The following is a 19,758-nucleotide window of genomic DNA, read 5'->3' on the forward strand; positions in this document are numbered from 1 at the left end:
GCCTATAGCTTAGTGTTCACAAATCAAAAAATATTTGTAAATACACAAAAATAAAGCTTAATAGCACACAATATAAAACCCAACAAAATTCAAAACCATTACATTACTACTATTGAAAAGTGCACTACAATTAATCTGTAGGACAGAGACTCTTTGATCGTGGACATAATTTCCATGACTCCTCAACAAAGTTTTTCATCTTCTTAATTAAATGAGAAATCTTTCATCCACCAAGGTTTTGGATGCCAAATTCTTCTGCCCAAGTGTATTACGAATAAACCTAAATATCTAAGAACATTTTAGAAAAAATATTAACAAAAAAATACTTAAAACAGTATGTTTCAGTACCTAACATAAAATAATAACTTCATATTATCCTTAAATCACAAATAACATGAGTGAATTAGATGCTTAACTCCCTTTAGTGTTTTTAAAATATTTTTCAATATCTTTCCACCCTGAAATATCATATAATTACGTGTGATTAATTTTAACAAATAATTGTGTTTTCTATTGAAAGTTATTTGTAGCCTCTTTATTCATGACAGGCATGTGAACAAATTAATTTCTCACAAGTCTATTTGAAAAAAAAATCAAAGAACTATTTTATAAGTTCTCAGTATAATCTTCTGTTACCACAAACTGCTATCCTACTGGTTTAATTATTGAGTTAACTATATAGACTTCCATACTAACCCCCATTTTTTAAATATTACTTTGTTCTTAAATTAAATTTACCTCTTGTTGCAAATACGTTAGAATAGCAGCTAAAACAAAACTTTGGGAAGCCAGATCCACAACGGAGAAAAACAGGATATCAAAGATGAGCAGCATTGTCTCATTGCCATAATAAAGAACATCACTGAAAGAGTGTCCTTCATCTACAGAAAGAAAACAATTTTTGAAAAATGTTTATTTCAGTGAAGTGCAAGTTTGTGGAGTTCATCAGTCCACACTGGGAAAGCTGGTAAGAAAAACAGAAAGTCAGAGCAAGAGCTAGTTATGGTATTGTATGGCATCATAAGAGCTAGTTATGTCACTCTAAGCAAAATAACACAAACCTTTTCACTTATAAAATGGATTAACGCTGACAGAACACAATAGGAAAAGCCCACGTGCCACACACAACTTCATTCAGTTCTGAAATCTCAATCAGATTGTTTAAAAAAGGATGCTTTGAACAAGAAGCAGATGTAACTTCCTGTTACTGAAATTTTTAGGAAGTGTTAACTCCGGCCCCAACTCAACAAAATAATAAAAAAATATGCTTAAAGCCTTACTTAGGAGGAGGTTCAGACCTTAACATTGTCTTTGTTCATTGGTTAGCAGTTTCCCAGAAAATGGGTCTTTTAAGCTTAAAATACCTTTTTCATAGCCAAAGTAGTCTAGACCACTTATCCATTTCTTTATTTTATCAAAAAGCACCACTTTCAAAAGAGAAAAGAACACTTAAAATAAACAATTACAGAAAACAGATTCTTCTCCCTCCTACTTTTTCAGAAAAATGTCTCATGCAAGTTTTATTGGGAACAGCGTATTTTCATTACAAATTTTACATGTCCTACTGCCATGAAATCCTGATTTGTATCTAATCTTCTGGGAACCATGGCAGTCTAAACCATCAAACAATATAGTTATATCAATGTTCATGATAATGAACTTTGAAACAATGGCAGTCAAAGGACCAAATCTTTGTTCAATACTGTACGATTTGGAGAGATCACATCACGCTTATACACTTAATTCTAACTCAGATATTGCATACCTGACAATATTTATGGCTGAGTAGACTTGGGGTTTAGAATGGGGTTTTGGAATGACTGATACTGCAAGGTGTGCAATCACAGACTAAGGCTGAAGAGAGTCCTAGTTGCAGTTTTAAGGCAGATACTGGCTGTCTGGCAACATTTATTACTGAAGATAGTGTTTCACCATGACAGGGGAGGAGAGCCCAAGCCTTTAATGAATTAGGTGTAGCTCAAACATCTAGACTGAGTAAAAATACCAGACTACAACCACAGCTACTTTGAAAGCACGTGCTGCATCCCTGATTATATAGCAAGGTTTGAGATTCAAATTATGCTTCAGCTTTTGCAGCCCTGGTGTCATAGAGCAGGAGAAGTTCTGCACAGCTCAGTGATGTAATCTGCAGATTGCTACTATAGAAGAATAATGACATCTTTAGGATGTATAATGGTGATCTGGTAATATTTATAGATTGGATTATGGTTCTGATAAGGTTTAGAGTTTCTGAACAGTGAGGCTGGAGAGCCAAGTACTTGAGGGACTCAAAATGAGGTCTTGCATTATCTTGGATCAATAGTTAATGTTTAGTTTTCATGCAGGTGATGGCCATATTTATGGTTAGGGGATAGAATCAAGGTCTGAACTAAGGTTTTCAAAGATAATTTTTGACAGATTCTGTACCACTCAGGGACTGAGGAACCAGACTGGTATCAGGCCTAAGTTCACAGCTCATACTTCATCGTGGTCTGGATACCGGTCCCCAGACCACATCTGTTAATAGGAGGAGACCAGGACTCAGGGTTTCAGAACCTTGGAAATGGAGGAAGTGGAGGACCTAACACTGGATGAGGATTCCAGTGGTGCAGGTATTGGTCACCTGACAGTACTTATGATTAGGTTAAGGTTTTTAGAGCCTTGGTGTTTCACAGCATCAGTCTTCCAGGGATTCAGTTTTAGGAACCTAAGGTTGAAGGTTGAGATATGGTCAAGAACTTTCACTAAATCTATTTTTAACACATGTACTGGTCACTTGGAAATACTTACGGCTAGGTTTAGCATGAGTTTGGGATTCAGGATGATGCATTGGAGAACCCAAGTCTGACTGATTTTGCATAGCTCCAGGGACCAGAATCAGAACTGGTGTCATCCCTGTTTCTGCTGGAATACTCATTTTTGCTGTATATATTGGCAACGCTTAAAAAGCTTCAAACTAAAATATTCAAGAACCCAAATTACTTAGTGGAGTCTGCAAAGATGAGTTCCATATTAACATGAAGTATTTCACTAAAACATCCTCACTGTGATCAATATCCTCTTTAAAGCAATTATCTATCTATTCTTTTTGTTGTTTCATGAAACATTTGGTTTGATATTAAAAAAAATAGCATGGAGCTCTTTAAATATTCTGGGTCTTGTTTGCATTTACAAGTGGATATTAGATCTAGATAGTAAGTCAAAGGAGCACTTTGTAAACACGTGCACATCTCTACCCAGTATCCTTTCAGTTGCCTAAAAGAATCACAGAATCACAGAATCACTAGGTTGGAAAGGACCTTTAAGATCATCAAGTCCAACCATTAATCCAGCACCACCATGTCCCCTAAACCATGTCCTGAAGCGCCACATCCACACGTTTTTTGAACACTTCCAGAGATGGCGACTCCACCACCTCCCTGGGCAGCCTGTTCCAATGCCTGACCACCTTCTCAGTGAAGAAATTTTTCCTAATATCCAATCTAAACCTCCCCTGGCGCAACTTGAGGCCATTTCCTCTCGTCCTATCACTAGTTACTTGGGAGAAGAGACCAACACCCTCGTCGCCACAACCCCCTTTCAGGTAGTTGTAGAGAGCGATAAGGTCTCCTCTCAGCCTCCTGTTCTCCAGACTAAACAACCCCAGTTCCCTCAGCCGCTCCTCGTAAGACTTGTGCTCCGGACCCCTCACCAGCTTCGTTGCCCTTCTCTGGACACGCTCCAGCACCTCAACATCCTTCTTGTAGTGAGGGGCCCAAAATTGAACACAGTATTCAAGGTGTGGCCTCACCAGTGCCGAGTACAGGGGCACAATCACTTCCCTACTCCTGCTGGCCACACTATTCCTGATACAGGCCAGGACGCTGTTGGCCTTCTTGGCCACCTGGGCACACTGCCGGCTCATGTTCAGCCGGCTGTCAACCAGCACCCCCAGGTCCCTTTCCGCCAGGCAGCTCTCCAGCCACTCCTCCCCAAGCCTGTAGCGTTGCATGGGGTTGTTGTGGCCAAAGTGCAGGACCCTGCACTTGGCCTTATTAAACCTCATACAGTTGGCCTCTGCCCATCGATCCAGCCTGTCCAGATCCCTCTGCAGAGCCCTCCTACCCTCCAGCAGATCAACACTCCCACCCAACTTGGTGTCATCTGCAAACTTACTGAGGGAGCACTCAATTCCCTCATCCAGATCATCAATAAAGATATTGAATAAGACCAGACCCAGAACCGAGCCCTGGGGAACACCGCTTGTGACCGGCCACCAGCCGGATTTAACGCCGTTCACCACAACTCTCTGGGCTCGGCCATCCAGCCAGTTCCTCACCCAGTGAAGAGTAAACCCGTCTAAGCCACGAGCCGCCAGTTTCTCCAGGAGAATGCTGGGGGAGACGCTGTCAAAGGCTTTACTAAAGTCCAGGTAGACAACGTCCACAGTCTTTCCCTCATCCACTAGGCGGGTCACCTGGTCATAGAAGGAGATCAGGTTGGTCAAGCAGGACCTGCCTTTCATGAACCCATGCTGGCTGGGCCTGATCCCTTGGTTGTCCTGCAGATGCCCTGTGAGCACTCTCAAGACCAACCGCTCCATAATCTTCCCTGGTACAGAGGTCAGGCTGACAGGCCTGTAGTTCCCAGGATCCTCCTTCCGACCTTTCTTGTAGACGGGCGTCACATTGGCAAGCCTCCAGTCTTCTGGGACCTCCGCTGTTAACCAGGACTGCTGATAAATGATGGAGAGTGGCTTGGCAAGCTCCTCCGCCAGCTCTCTCAGTACTCTCGGGTGGATCCCATCAGGCCCCATAGACTTGTGGGTGTCCAGGTGGTTTAGCATGTCCTTGACTGCTTCCTCCTGGATTATGAGGAGTACATTGTGCTCTCCATGCCCATCTTCCAGCTCAGGGGGCTGAATACCCTGTGGGTACCTGGTCTGGCTATTAAAGACTGAGGCGAAGAAGGCATTAAGTACCTCAGCCTTGACCTCGTCCTTGGAGACAATGTTCCCCGCCATATCCAGTAGGGGATGGAGAGTCTCCTTGCCTCTCTTTTTGTTGTTAATATATTTGTAAAAACATTTTTTATTATCCTTTACAACTGTGGCCAGACTGAGCTCTAGCTGGGCTTTTGCCTTTCTAATTTTGTCCCTAGAAAAAACATTGCAGTCAAGTGACAAATTGTAAATAGGATTTCTGTAACCTGAAGAACATCTCTTAAATACCTCCCTCAGAAGTGGTCATTTAATGACTTCTCCTGCTGTGAAGTCCAGTTTAGATTGTAAACCCTGGGAAAGAAATCTACACAGAAACCTACGTACTTATAATAGTACAAATACTAAGTCACAAATCTTTTTACCGTTGTAAAAAATACTTTTCTCTATTGGTTCCATAAACTCCATGCCAAGAATCCGTTCAAGCAGAAACTTATCTTTAACAATATAATCCATTTCTTTATGAACCTGTAAGAAAAGGAAAAGCAACATTTCTTGTTTTATGATTTCACAGAAAAAGTACTTGTCACAAAGTGAAGTACAGCTACTTAGACCTTTGTGAATGAAAAAAAGCACTGTTCAAGACAAAAACAAGTATGTAACAAAAAAGAATTTGTCATCTTTAAGAGCAGGCTGCACTGTTGGACAGTACTCCAATTTTTTGTTTTGAATGAAGCACTATTCCAGTTGCCATAAAGTCTTTAACAACAAGTCTTTCATCACATACGCTTAAAGAGAAATTACAGTATTTCAGAGTTATAATTTTTAGCCTCTACTTACTATAATTATATTTTCCTTAATATAGTAATGTCAATATACATACGTGATCAATAAAAGAACCAAGAAATTTGTTCATGGCGTTGTATGCCCTTGTGCTTTGTTCGAAAGTATTTGCAGATGAGTCCAAAAGCCTAGCAGGACCACGCTTCTGAAATATAACATGGCCATGACTTCAGCAGAAAAAATACATATTTTAAATAACATTTACAGAAAACAAATATCTCACTTACTCTTGTTAGGGTTTCATGAATCCTGTCATAGTGCAGTCGCATTTTTCTTGAAATGGAAATCTGAAATGTCTGGCCGTCTGTGTTTGGTAACAAACCTCTCTGACTACATAGATTTTCCTACACAATTAAAGCAATTGTAAATTAACATTATTAATGTCATTCATAGACCCCAAAAAGTCAAAAGCTTTTTATTTACTCTCTTTCATGTACACATAGTACTTAGTATCTCTAAATATTTAAATACACTGCACTCTTGGTTCTATTATAGCAAGATTTTCTTAGGACATGAAATCCTGACCCCTGCTGTCATAAAGACATATTCTTCTTTCCACCTGTGTTCAGTTCATTACCTTCTTACACATCTTTTGACATTAATTCTAAAGCTCTCCCCTTTATGTTTATCATTTATTCTATACTTGTCCTGCTTTTTTTGTTTTAGATTCCTTTTCCACATGTTTTTCAATTCACATTTAGTAAAATCTCAAAAACCCCAAGAAAAGAGGAAATTTGACATCTCCATAGGGAAAAAATGCTTTTTCCAAAATTATATTAAAATAAGCAATTAGGAAAAAGTTATAGGAACACATAAGTCAAAAATAGTATTAAAAAATTCCTCTACATTTCAATGTTTGAGATTTAATTTTCACATGGTTATGTTTTTTTCTGTCCACTTATCATTAAAATAGTGATATACTTTGTCTAAGGTACTTTCTTCCTCCTTATCCCTACAAAGATGCAAGATGTCATGAAATTAAGTACAAAGTGCTCCAATCTTGTATTAGACATTTTACATTTGCCTGATCCAGCAGCAAGGATACAACATATGACAAACTAGAAAAAATACTTATTCAAATTAATTTTTGTAAAAATGGGTTATATCATCAGAGGAGAATAAATGGAATAAAAGAATTTATTGGAAGAGTAGATGCCTTTTTATTAGGAGTTTTTCAGATTTGTCTCTTTATGAAAGCTTCTTGGTATGCGTCTTTTTTATGTGGCCATGAGCTTACCAACAGCTGGTATCTTTTATGTATCATAATTTGGTACAAAGTAATGCACAAGTGCAGATCCACAGTGCAAAGGTGTGGGTTTTTTTTTTTTTACAAAATAAAAAATTAGTGCAGGTGTAAACTTTATTACTTTTACTTACCGCTTCTCTCTTTAGGTTCATATTCATTTCTTCCATATTGGTATCTGCATGTCCATGCACAGAGCGACCATGGATATAATAACCAAAGCAGCTGTGTGACAAGAGAAACACTGAAATCTAAAAGAGATGGGCAAAGAGAAGAATATAATTAAACATTATAATTTTCTTTTTGAGGTTTTGAATTCACAGTGGAGGTCAGCAAGACCAGCCCTTCTACAAAGACAAAGTAGGCAGTACCAAAGTAAATATGGCAGAAAAATATTGAACAACTGTTTTACTGATTAGTTTTATCTATGTTTAACTAGATATACACATCAGCTTCGAACTTAGTTTATCAAGAGCAAGGATCACTACTTAGCTCCACAGAGCCAAAAAATTAAAGCAAAGTTATTAGTTTTTATTTTGATTCAATGTTATTTCTGTAATACATAATATGTATGCACGATTCCAGTTGAGCTCCTAGGAGACTGTATTTAATAGAACTTCATTCAGTATGATTCAACGCTTATATGTCACATAAAAACCAAAATTAACTCTCTCTACAACCTATGCACTACATGGGTTTTTCAAGGAAGAGGAATAACCAAGGCTGGAGGGGCTGATAAAAAGGGTTAATCTCTATATTTTTTAAAAGTTCTGGCCAAATGAGATAATCCAACCTGTCCTGACTGCACTCTTCTTTGCTTAAAAAGGAACTCCTGCAGTACAGAACTTCAAAACCCATATTTAAACTAAAGAAAGGGAAGTAGTTCAGATGTAAGTGAAAATGCATGAAAAATGTGATAACTATCCAGGAGGGACAATCATGAAGTTCAGTGGTTGAGGGACGACCACAGGATAGGAGCAGAAACTGAACATAAACATGTTAAATAAACCAAGACAGCTGTGTCTGTAAGACAAAATTACTAAAATGAAAACCAGTAGAAAGAACAGCAGCAAATAGTTCCACATCTAATTTCTGACATAATTTCTTACTTTTTAATTCCATATGAGCATATGTAAGCAATTTAACTTCAAAAAACAACCTAAAAATCACATGTCTAGAAGAACATATTGATACCTATGATTCCAGAATCTTTTTCCAATTAAAGTTTAACTGAAATTTTCTTGTAGATTGCACCAATAATTTTGTAGATTGCACCAATAAAGTGACTTGAAAGAAACACTGACTTTGGCTGTTAGCTAGTAATCTCTGATTAAATCAAATGAATAAATATTATTTAAGACTCTTAAAGCTATTGTACATATTATTCTACTTAAAAAGCCACTGTATAAATGAGACAAAGAAATACTTACATTGCTTATGCAACACAAATCAACAAATTGGCTTATCTTATCTTCAACAAATCTTTCATAAAACACAGAAAAAAATATAATCTGAAATAAATCAACAAAATTTTATTAGTTCATCAGATTTGACTTTATTAAGCATTTAACTTCACAGTTTAACACCCACAAATTACAGACTTCTGTAGTGACCAGTATTGCATTGGACTCTCTGAAATGGCATGTATATCCTTCCTCTAAGCAGGTTATTGTAGCAATAGCCTGCTTTTCATTTTGAACTTGGAGATGCTTCAAAGTTGTTTAAAAACAAAACAAAATAGTTGCATAAATTCACAGCTTTGAGAGGATTAAAATCCTGACTACAAAGTAAGATGTCACATAGCTCAGAAGATTCGTTTGGAGTTCTAAAGGTGTATCACGCTAAAGCAGCTAAAAGTCTAGATCAAGCAAAACAGTAAAGAACATACCCAGTGCTATGATACATAGTATGTATGGCCTATTGATATATTCTAGCTTCCAAGAACCAGCCTAAAAATCATAATTCAGTATGTCACGTGTTTCACACACCTGTAACAAGGCAATGGCTAGCCAGAGTGCAGCAGACACACCAAATCTTAAAATGCGGCTCCAAGGAGCTATGTAACTCTCACTGCTTCTTGTAAGACTGGAAGAAGAATCCATTAAAGCGAGGTTTGAAAATCCCACCACCTGAAGAGATAAGAAGGTCAATACAACAACATGAGGCAATGAATAGTATTGACTGTGACCCTGTTGTTTCCATCAAAACAGGAAGTAAAAAGAAAAAAATTAGGAAAAATGGACCTGGGAATAGGAGCATGTTCACTATGATAAAGCCCAGTTGTGCGATCCTGTGTTATTACTGAGAAACATAATTAAAAACATAAAACTGTACATATATGTGTTGATATATAAATTCAAAAATATACACACCTAAATCTCATGCAAGTCAACATTGATTTTTACTGAAAAGCTCCAGAAGATTCTACTGTTGGACTGCATAGGGATATTGCTTCTGCCAAATTTCAGCTTTTTGGTCCTATATATTCCAGTGTTAAAACAAATTTTTTATTTGTTTTGCAACTGTAAGAAACGGATTTTTTTTCTGTTTAATGAACATAAATATATTTCCCTCCACTATCTTTATGGCTGAATTTGTTTTAGACAAATAGTCTAGAAAAAGTTCACAAATAAAAAAGATGAGAGAAACACTATGTCTTGAAACATTTAAGAGGTGAAAATTTTGTGAAAATCATTCAGAATTGAAGTTGCATGAGAAACGTATTTGGTGTGGGTTGACTTCCACCACAACTGGACAGGGAACAGGTAAAACAGAAACAAGAAGACTTGTGGGTCAAGATGGAGACAGTTTAATAAGCAAAGAAAAGGGAAAAAGAAGGTGAAAAAAACCCCCATGACAAATGATGCAAAGGCAATCGCTTCCTCCCACAAGTAGACCGATGCCCAGCCAGTCCCCAGAAAATCCCTCTCCTCCAATTTTATTGCTGAGCATAGTGGTATCCATTCCAGCTGCCCTTACACAACAGATACGGGGCTCTGGAACTTGAGGGCCAGCAACATGTGAACCCTGACGAAGATCCATCCAAGGGGGTGCCTAGGGTGAGTCAGCCAGCCCCACGCATCAAGACGCCCTCTGTTAAGAAAAAAGGAGGGTAATTGTTGTAGGCGACTCCCTTCTGAGGGGTACAGAGGGCCCAATATGTCGACCAGACCCAACTCACAGAGAAGCCTGCTGCCTCCCTGGGGCCTGGGTGAGAGGTGTTACCAGGAAACTCCCTGGTCTGGTTCGGCCCACTGATTACTACCCACTGTTGGTCCTACAGGTTGGCAATGATGAGGTTGCACTAAGAAGCCCAAAGGCAGTCAAAAAGGACTGGAGACCACTGGGGCGACTGGTCGATGGAGCGGGAGCACAGGTAGTGTTTTCATCAATCCCTTCAGTGACAGGGAAGAACGCTGAAAGGAACAGGAAAGCACACCTGATCAACACGTGGCTCAGGGGCTGGTGCCGTCGTCAGAATTTTGGGTTTTTTGACCATGGGGTGGTTTATGTGGCACTGGGCCTACTGGCAGCAGATGAAGTGCAACTGTCTCCAAGGGGCAAAAGGATTCTTGCTCATGAGCTGGCAGGCCTCATCGAGAGGGCTTTAAACTAGATTTGAAGGGGGAAGGGGATAAAACCAGGCTCACTAGAGTTGAGCCTAGGGGTGGCATGCCAGAGTTGAAATTGATAGCCGAGCTCAAGTGCATCTACACCAATGCACGTAGCATGGGCACCAAACAGGAGGAGCTGGAAGCCATTGTGCAGTGGGACAGCTATGATGTAGTTGCCATCACAGAAACATGGTGGGATGCTTCTCATGACTGGAGTGCTGCAATGGATGGCTATAAGCTTTTCCGAAGGGATAGGCATGGAAGGAGAGGTGGTGGGGTGGCTCTGTATGTTAGTGAGTGTTTTGATTGTATAGAAATCAATGATTGTGAAGACCAAGTCGAGTGCTTATGGGTAAGGATGAGAGGGAAGGCCAATGAGGCAGATATCCTGCTGGGAGTCTGCTACAGACCACCCAACCAGGACGAAGAGACAGATGAGACATTCTATAAGCGACCGGCAGAAGTCTCGCATTCGCTGGCCCTTGTTCTTGTGGGGGACTTCAACCTACTGGACATCTGCTGGAAGTATAACACAGCAGAGAGGAAACAGTCTAGGAGGTTCTTGGAGTGTGTGGAGGATAACTTCCTGACACAGAGGGTGAGTGAGCCCACCAGGGGAGGTGCCCTGCTTGACTTGCTGTTTACAAACAGAGAAGGACTGGTGGGAGATGTGGTGGTCGGAGGCTGTCTCGGTCTTAGCGACTATGACATGATAGAATTCTCAACTGTGAGCGAAGTAAGGAGAGGGGTCAGCAAAACTGCTACCATGGACTTCTGGAGGGCAGACTTTGGCCTGTTCAGGTCACTGGTTGAGAGAGTCCCTTGGGAGACAGTCCTGAAGGACAAAGGGGTCCAGAAAGGCTGGACAGTCTTCAAGAAGGAAATCTTAAAGGCGCAGGAGCAGGCGGTCCCCATGTGCTGTAAGAAGAGCTGGCGGGGACGGGGACCGGCCTGGCTGAACAGGGAGATTTTACTGGGACTCAAGAAAGAAGAGGAGAGTTTATCACCTCTGGAAGAAGGGGCAGGCAACTCACGAAGAGTACAAGGGTCTCGTTAGGTCAAGCAGAGACAAAATTAGAAAGGCAAAAGCCCAGCTAGAGATCAACCTGGCCACAATTGTAAAGGATAATAAAAAATGCTTCTACAAATATATTAACAACAAAAAGAGAGGCAAGGAGAATCTCCATCCCCTACTGGATATGGTAGGGAACGTTGTCTCCAAGGACAAGGACAAGGTTGAAGTACTTAATGCCTTCTTTGCCTCAGTCTTTAATAGCCAGACCAGGTATCCGCAGGGTATTCAGCCCCCTGAGCTGGAAGACGGGGATGGAGAGCACAAAAACTCCTCCATAATCCAGGAGGAAGCAGTTAAGGACCTATTAAGCCACCTGGACACCCACAAGTCTATGGGGCCTGATGGGATCCACCCGAGAGTACTGAGGGAGCTGGCGGAGGAGCTTGCCAAGCCACTCTGCATCATTCATCAGCAGTCCTGGTTAACAGGGGAGGTCCCACGAGACTGGAGGCTTGCCAATGTGACACCCATCTACAAAAAAGGCTGGAAGGAAGATCCTGGGAACTACAGGCCTGTCAGCCTGACCTCTGTACCAGGGAAGATCATGGAGCGGTTGGTCTTGAGAGTGCTCACAGGGCATGTGCAGGACAACCAAGGGATCAGGCCCAGCCAGCATGGGTTCATGAAAGGCAGGTCCTGCTTGACCAACCTGATCTCCTTCTATGACCAGGTGACCTGCCTAGTGGATGAGGGAAAGGCTGTGGACGTTGTCTACCTGGACTTTAGAAAAGCCTTTGACAGTGTCTCCCACAGCATTCTCCTGGAGAAACTGGCGGCTCGTGGCTTACACAGGTTTACTCTTCACTGGGTGAGGAACTGGCTGGGTGGCCGAGCCCAGAGAGTTGTGGTGAATGGCGTTAAATCCGGCTGGTGGCCGGTCACAAGCGGTGTTCCCCAGGGCTCGGTTCTGGGTCCGGTCTTATTCAATATCTTTATCGATGATCTAGATGAGGGAATCGAGTGCTCCCTCAGTAAGTTTGCAGATGACACCAAGTTGGGTGGGAGCGTTGATCTGCTGGAGGGTAGGAGGGCTCTGCAGAGGGATCTGGACAGGCTGGATTGATGGGCAGAGGCCAACTGTATGAGGTTTAACAAGGCCAAGTGCAGGGTCCTGCACTTCGGCCACAACAACCCCATGCAATACTACAGGCTTGGGGAGGAGTGGCTGGAGAGCTGCCTGGCGGAAAGGGACCTGAGGGTGCTGGTTGACAGCCGGCTGAATATGAGCCAGCAGTGTGCCCAGGTGGCCAAGAAGGCCAACAGCGTCCTGGCCTGTATCAGTAATAGTGCGGCCAGAAATGATCATGCCCCTGTACTCGGCACTGATGAGGCCGCACCTTGAATCCTGTGTTCAGTTTTGGGCCCCTCACTACAAGAAGGATGTTGAGGTGCTGGAGCGTGTCCAAAGAAGGGCAACAAAGCTGGTGAGGGGTCTGGAGCACAAGTCTTATGAGGAGTGGCTGAGGGAACTGGGGTTGTTCAGTCTGGAGGAGGCTGAGGGGAGACCTTATCGCTCTCTACAACTACCTGAAAGGGGGCTATGGTGACAAGGGTGTTGGTCTCTTCTCCCAAGTAACTAGTGATAGGACAAGAGGAAATGGCCTCAAGTTGCGCCAGTAGAGGTTTACATTGGATATTAGGAAAAATTTATTCACCGAGAGGATGGTTAAGCGTTGGAACAGGCTGCTCAGGGAGGTGGTGGAGTCGCCATCTCTGGAAGTGTTCAAAAAACGTGTGGATGTGGCACTTCAGGACATGGTTTAGGGGACATGGTGGCACTGGATTAATGGTTGGACTTGATGATCTTGAAGGTCCTTTCCAACCTTACTGATTCTGTGATTCTTTATATAGTATGGAATATCCCTTTGGTCAGCTGCGGTCAGCTGTCCTGTGTTCTCCTCCCAGCTTCTTGCGCAGCCCCAGACTATTTGCTGGGGGCCTTAACGCTGTGCAAGCACTGTTCAGCAACAGCCAAAACAGTGGTGTTGTTATCAGACCTGTTTTAGTCAGAAATCCAAAACACAGAACTCTCTGGGGTTTTTATATAAAGAAAATTAACTCCATCACAGCCAGACCCGGTACAATATTGAAAAGCTCACTTTTGCTGCCAGAGTGCAATCTGCACTAGCCATCTAGTCAATACTGCCACGGCGACCAGAACCAACCAAGCGGCTGCTTTGGTGCCAGACATGAGGCTGAGGGGAGGGAAACGCTTTCCAACTTCCTCCAACTTTTCCCGGCTTGTTTTCTACTACTGTACAGCCTGTCACCGTGATTACTGAGAACTGAACAGTAACTCTTTCAAAATTGGTACCCCAACAAGACAGGTTTTGCAATACCGAAGTTCCTCCCTGTAGTGAGCGGCTGACTGCCATATCTATCCACTTATAGGATATTACACTTATCTATTATCTATTACACTTCTAGGGAAGCTACATTCCAAACTCCAGCATGACAATAAAACTTATGAAGATTTTCTGAGGTTTTCACAAACACCAATTTTAGCCTATCTGGGTATCTTTCATGACTTCCTCCACCATCAGTGGCAAGAAAAGAATTCTCCAGAGGGAAATTCATAGCAGGAATTACAAAGCAAGATGTTAATCACTCTCTACTAAGAGTAGCCTCTCCCTTCTAGTAATACCAGGAGCCTATGAAGAGTAACTTGACAAAACTAGTTAGTTTTGAGAATATGTGCTCTCTTTTCTCCCATTCCTTCTTTGTAACATGGCACAGAAGTTGTTGCTAGCCAGTATTTACCAACAGTAAAAATACCGATGTAGTGAATGAGGAAAGCTAGTGTTTTTTTAGTGTATATAATTTAAAAGAGAAATAGAAAATTTAAAAACAGAAATATAAAAATGAATGAAAGTATTAAAAATATGTAAAAGAAGCTCACATAAGCAACTGTACGCTACATAATTTAAGAATACTTCCCAAAATAGAAGTACTTCCCAAACTACTGAAGAAACAAACAAAATGTTTTTTAAAAGCTAAAGTACAATTTCTCACATATCCTTAAGCTGTAACTGAAGGCATACTGCCTTGTGCTATGTCATCAGGAACAGAACTGGCACTTTTCATTTCCTGCTTTATAAAAGGTCACTATAGCAAATTAGCAGGAAGGAAGCTCAGTTCAGACAAATATGAAACCAGAAATAAAGCTGTATCCTGTGGCAGGAGGAAGCCAGTAGGCAAATAAAGAATTTAGTCTGTACATAGATTTATCAGTCTCTTAAGCCATTTAGGGTAACTCATTACCTTAAAAAACCCAAAGAAAACTAACAAAGGTCTCCAAGGTAATTAAAGGTTGGGTTTTGGGGGTTTTTAAGCCTTCCTTAATGAAATATTGCAATGACCTATACATACATACATATAAATTAAAAAATGTATTAAAATAATTATTTTACTAAGTCACATGTTTTCAAGTGAACTTGAAGTCATCCACTATTACCACAGAGAATGCAAGAATTAAAAAACAGACCCTTATGTTACACTCTGCTTGTGAATAATTAAAAAATTAATAACAATAACAATGATAATTTTATTAATAATACCTCCAAGAAAAAAAGAACTGCAAACACTTGAAAGACGGGATTTATCTTCCTCACTGTCTGAATTTCATTCCATTCATTTGCTACAAAATATGTCCTCCATATGCTCACAGGTGCAGCAGCACTTTTAATAACACCTTCACCTAAAAAGAATATATTACATATATTACAGCTCTGAAATGTAATACTTGAGACTAATATCCAAATTTAACCAAAGCTGTTTACACAAACAAGCATAGTTTGAGTTACCTTCAACTGCTTTAAGAACTTTGCCCTTAGGTCTCTCCCAGTCAATAAAGAAAATATCTATAGTAAGCTGTGAAACCAGCAACTGTAAGAATTGCAGAGCCTGAGAAAGAAAAAGGAGAAACATACAAGTAAGGACAGCAGCTGCATATAGACAAAGATGAAGACACAGTCATTGAACATGTCATTCATTAAACATAACAAGTAATATACTTGACTTGAGACTGCAACTTTGTTACCAACATTTGATACATCTTTTAAAAAAAACTTTAAAACTTGGAGTAATGGTAAATCATGTGACAATGTCCAAAATAATGAAGAAAATAAAGCAAAGTAACAAATTCCAAAAAAACTGACTAAGTATTTTTGCATAACTTATTCACCTATATTAGGAATTCCAATTCAATATAATACCAATGATTAATAAAATATTTGCATGTCCCATGAAGACAGAATACCAATCTCTGAATCCTACAATCCTATTATATGCTTGAATATAATTATTTTCATCTGTTACCTTTTTAATTGGGCACTGACAGCACTTATATTCTGCTTTAAAAGAAAGCAGTTACTTTCTTGATATCATGTTATTTTATTTGGGTTTCTTTGCACCTTTATTCTTGAAAGAATAATTTTCCATAGATCATCTTCCTTAGACATTTGTTTCCCTATAAAGACTCCACAAAATAAATGTCTATGGAAAAATGACTTAATTCTTAAAATAATTGTTTATGTCTATACACTAATAAAATGAACTGTACAAGATGTTTAAAAACAAGCCTACTGAAAATATAACAGAAGCATATGCTGAAATGTCTTTAATGCCTGAGGAAAAAAATACTTACCTTTAAACTAAACGCACACGCTATGTATGTAACAAAATCTTCTTCTTGAGATGGAAGTGGTAAAAGGACAGAGACAAACTGCTGCGCCTATAATTGAGAAGTTACATTGAAACAGTGTGGATGGCATATGTAACAACATTAAGAGGGAGTAACATTTTGCAGAAAAAGATAAATATTTAATGTGCAACCATTCTGGATTTGTAAAATATTTCAAGTAAGTGACAATTAAGAAGACTGCAAGTACAATGAATTCTAAGGAAAAGAAACATGTGAACACAAAAATATAAGCACACAAACCAGAATATGATATAGAACTTGCCTCTATAGACTGACCAGAAAGGCAAAAAGAAAGAAAAAAAGAAAGAAAATTAATTTCTGTGTAAAAATATACGCAATATTAATAGGTTTTCATAACACCCAAATCTGAAAAACACTTACTTTGAAGAACACAAGCCAATAAATCCCTGTGCCCACAGTGATGACAAAGAAAACGTTGGCAAGGTCTCCAGCATAAAATAGTAAGAACTTCAAAACTGTCTGCAATTATAAAAACACACTGTAGAGATCTGTAAAACTAATTAACTAGTGCATATGTACATTCATATAAAATGTTACGCAGCCCACACTACAGGAAATTCTAGTACTGAAAAGTAGCCTCGAACAACATTTTTCTACTATGGTCATTTATTTACAGTACATTCAGTACCTGAAACTCCTACATACTAGTCTTTATTCAAAGAAGAATTGATCTGGAAACTAAGGTCACTCAATTGATCAGAACAGCTCTGTAAATACTTTTATTTTTAGCAAAAATATTTCCTAAATGACAACACCAGAATAAAAAAAAAGGAAAAAACCCCTACTTCCTCAAGTGAGCCTAACTCCAGGTCACAGTTCTGTGCAGCTAGGCTAGAAATTATTTCAGTTACCTTAAGAAACAGAATAGTTATATCACAGGGAATGGTGGCAAAGGTCTCCTTGAAGAGAAGGACATGTGTCCCTTTTTAGGTTACCAACTGTTTATACCTGCAAGTCAATTATAGAGCTTCCTGTACGCCTCTTCCAGCCTGCAGTCTTGAGAAGGGACCATAACACTGCAAGACCACCCAACACACCCAACGTGATCTGAAGAGAATGAAAAATTATTTGCAGATAGTTTAAAAAAACACAAAATAGAAATCATTATACTGACAAATTAAAGAGCAATACAACTTACATCAGTCTGAATCTGAGCCTCTGACTGATTCATCTCATAATTGACTGAGAAGGAAACCTGAATATTAAGATACAGAATGTAAATATGCATAGAAATCTTGAGATGCTACAATCATTATAGAAAGTGGTAGTTTTCACACCTGTAGTTGGTGGGAATTCCCATCTAGGGCTACTATATAAATACAACATACACATTCTTTAACTGTATACATCTGACCTGGTGTGCTAAGCTAGTACTAGGCTTGCTAGCATGTGCTCTGCTCTACTTAGTGCAGACTTTACCAACAGTTATGCTAGGGATGGATACCTGCTATCTGCAAGTTACTAGCTGTACCTAATTATAATCCTTTCAAAGGTGCATAATTTTTTTCCTTCTAAAAGGAGATACCAGATGTGTCTTTGATACCTTCCCTTTCAGTGTTGATTAAAAGTAACTTCAATGTAATTACACCAATATGAAAAATCACAAAGTGAGCTCCCATATAGCTCAGACACCTTTTTTTTCCCCAGCTTGAATGAAAAATTGTCATGCAGCATCAAAATTGCTCCCTCTAGCTTAAATAATCTCTCTAACCTAAGACCTAGTTTGAATTTAGTCTAAAATATTTGTTCAAGAAGAGAAAACGTTTGTCTTGGTTTTATAACATTCTGGCCTGAACCTTTGTCACTGGAAGGCTAGAGTTAACACAAGTATGATAACGAATAGTATTTTACATTCAGTTCAAAAAAAAGGACAAAGCCCACCAAACCCAATACCTTCTCCCTCCCTGCCTTTGCTTCCCAAAACATTTATTTCTGTCAGAGCTCATTCTATCACCTCACTTGGATTTAAGTCTAAATATGCTCAATTACTAGAAACCCATTATTTACAGAACTTGGAATAAAATTCAATGTATTGTTTTACTTGCATAAAATTTCTTAAATGCAACAAGACATCCAAAACTGACAACACCTAAGTACATCAGATGTAGATGTGAGGATGAAATACTATAGCATAAAATAGAGAAACTGAAAACAATTGCTCCTGCCATCGCCATCTGTATGAATTATTTTCTAAAAACAGGGCTGTTTCTGTGATTAAATAAAGACATCATTTTGGCAGGGAAGAAGTGTCTGACTAATTTTTCTACCTTTCTAATTCCGTCTCTTCTTTCCTTCCATCCAGCTAATATGGAATGCAAGGAATAGTTCTAGCACGAGAAATTTCTAGCTAGATGTCTATCTGTACTGAAAGTCTGAACTGTAAGGTTGATAAGCAGAAAATGTTACTATTATAACTTTTTTAATTGCAAAATTTTTATTCTACTATACTAAGCCCAACATTTTCCCTTTTTAAAGCAGTGTGATCTAACAAGCAAACAAAGCACAGGAAAGGGACATCTGAGCTGCAGCCCATCATGGCAGGCAAAAGGGCAAGTAGGAAATGCCCCTTCTGCATCTGCTACAGCAGAACGTGGTGGTTTTCAGTAGAAGAAGATCCCCCAAACTGGTCTTCAACCCCTCTGGATAGGGATTTTTGGATTACTTTAATTCTTAGAGATGTGCTGTAAAATAATACATAGCAGATAAAGCACTAAAAGGTGTTTTAAGTATATTACCAATATTTTAATTTAAACTACAGGTGACCTGAAATGTCTGTGTCATAACAACCTCTTCTTAATGCATTGGTTTAAATAAAAATATTAAATTTCTTGCATAAATTGCTGCTTTCAGTGCATTGCATGAAGAGTACATTTCCTCTTATTTTCTATGTGTGTAATTTTATTTGAACTGTAGCCTAATTTAGCATTGTACAATTAATTGTAAAATTCTAAGTATTTAAAGTTAAAAAAGATTCAAGATAAATTAAAAAGAAAATACTTTTAACTGCTTTGTTTTAAAAGCTTTAAGTTTTAGCGAAAACTTGCAACTTCAAAACTGAGGAGAACTAGAAACCATTTATTAGATTTTTACAACTCCACCCAAAATGTTTACTCAACTGGAACTCCAACAGAACTAACAGTATGATTAACAAATCACTTCAATTAAGATAGCACAAAGATCTCACCATCACACTCTGGTTTTCAGGGTTTTGGACAAGCACATCTGTGTAAGCAATAGTAAGTAGAGGAGGGTAGATAGCTCCTCTCTGAGTATGGGACACCAGACGAATACTGCAAAAATACAGAGTATTATTCTTAATACCGAAAATCACAGAATCATGGA

The 19,758-nt window shown here is 39.4% G+C and overlaps 1 protein-coding gene across 1 annotated transcript in view; it reads right to left on the minus strand.

Moving 5' to 3' along the window:
- Positions 1-207: 207 nt before the first annotated feature.
- Positions 208-19,758, minus strand: part of TMEM67 (transmembrane protein 67) — a gene marked incomplete at both ends in the record, with an annotated part of 43,059 nt that continues 23,508 nt past the window's right edge. Inside the window, 15 exons of the mRNA XM_082015260.1 lie at positions 208-288; positions 739-881; positions 5,344-5,446; positions 5,802-5,906; positions 5,989-6,105; positions 7,139-7,255; positions 8,435-8,515; positions 8,993-9,133; positions 15,251-15,390; positions 15,497-15,596; positions 16,339-16,425; positions 16,777-16,875; positions 17,365-17,463; positions 17,555-17,611; positions 19,601-19,706. Coding sequence (XP_081871386.1) covers positions 208-288; positions 739-881; positions 5,344-5,446; positions 5,802-5,906; positions 5,989-6,105; positions 7,139-7,255; positions 8,435-8,515; positions 8,993-9,133; positions 15,251-15,390; positions 15,497-15,596; positions 16,339-16,425; positions 16,777-16,875; positions 17,365-17,463; positions 17,555-17,611; positions 19,601-19,706 — 1,576 coding nt within the window. The remainder of the gene's footprint in view (positions 289-738; positions 882-5,343; positions 5,447-5,801; positions 5,907-5,988; positions 6,106-7,138; positions 7,256-8,434; positions 8,516-8,992; positions 9,134-15,250; positions 15,391-15,496; positions 15,597-16,338; positions 16,426-16,776; positions 16,876-17,364; positions 17,464-17,554; positions 17,612-19,600; positions 19,707-19,758) is intronic.

The sequence above is a fragment of the Phaethon aethereus genome (assembly GCF_964289735.1).
Source record: "Phaethon aethereus genome assembly, chromosome: 2".
Taxonomy (NCBI): domain Eukaryota; kingdom Metazoa; phylum Chordata; class Aves; order Phaethontiformes; family Phaethontidae; genus Phaethon; species Phaethon aethereus.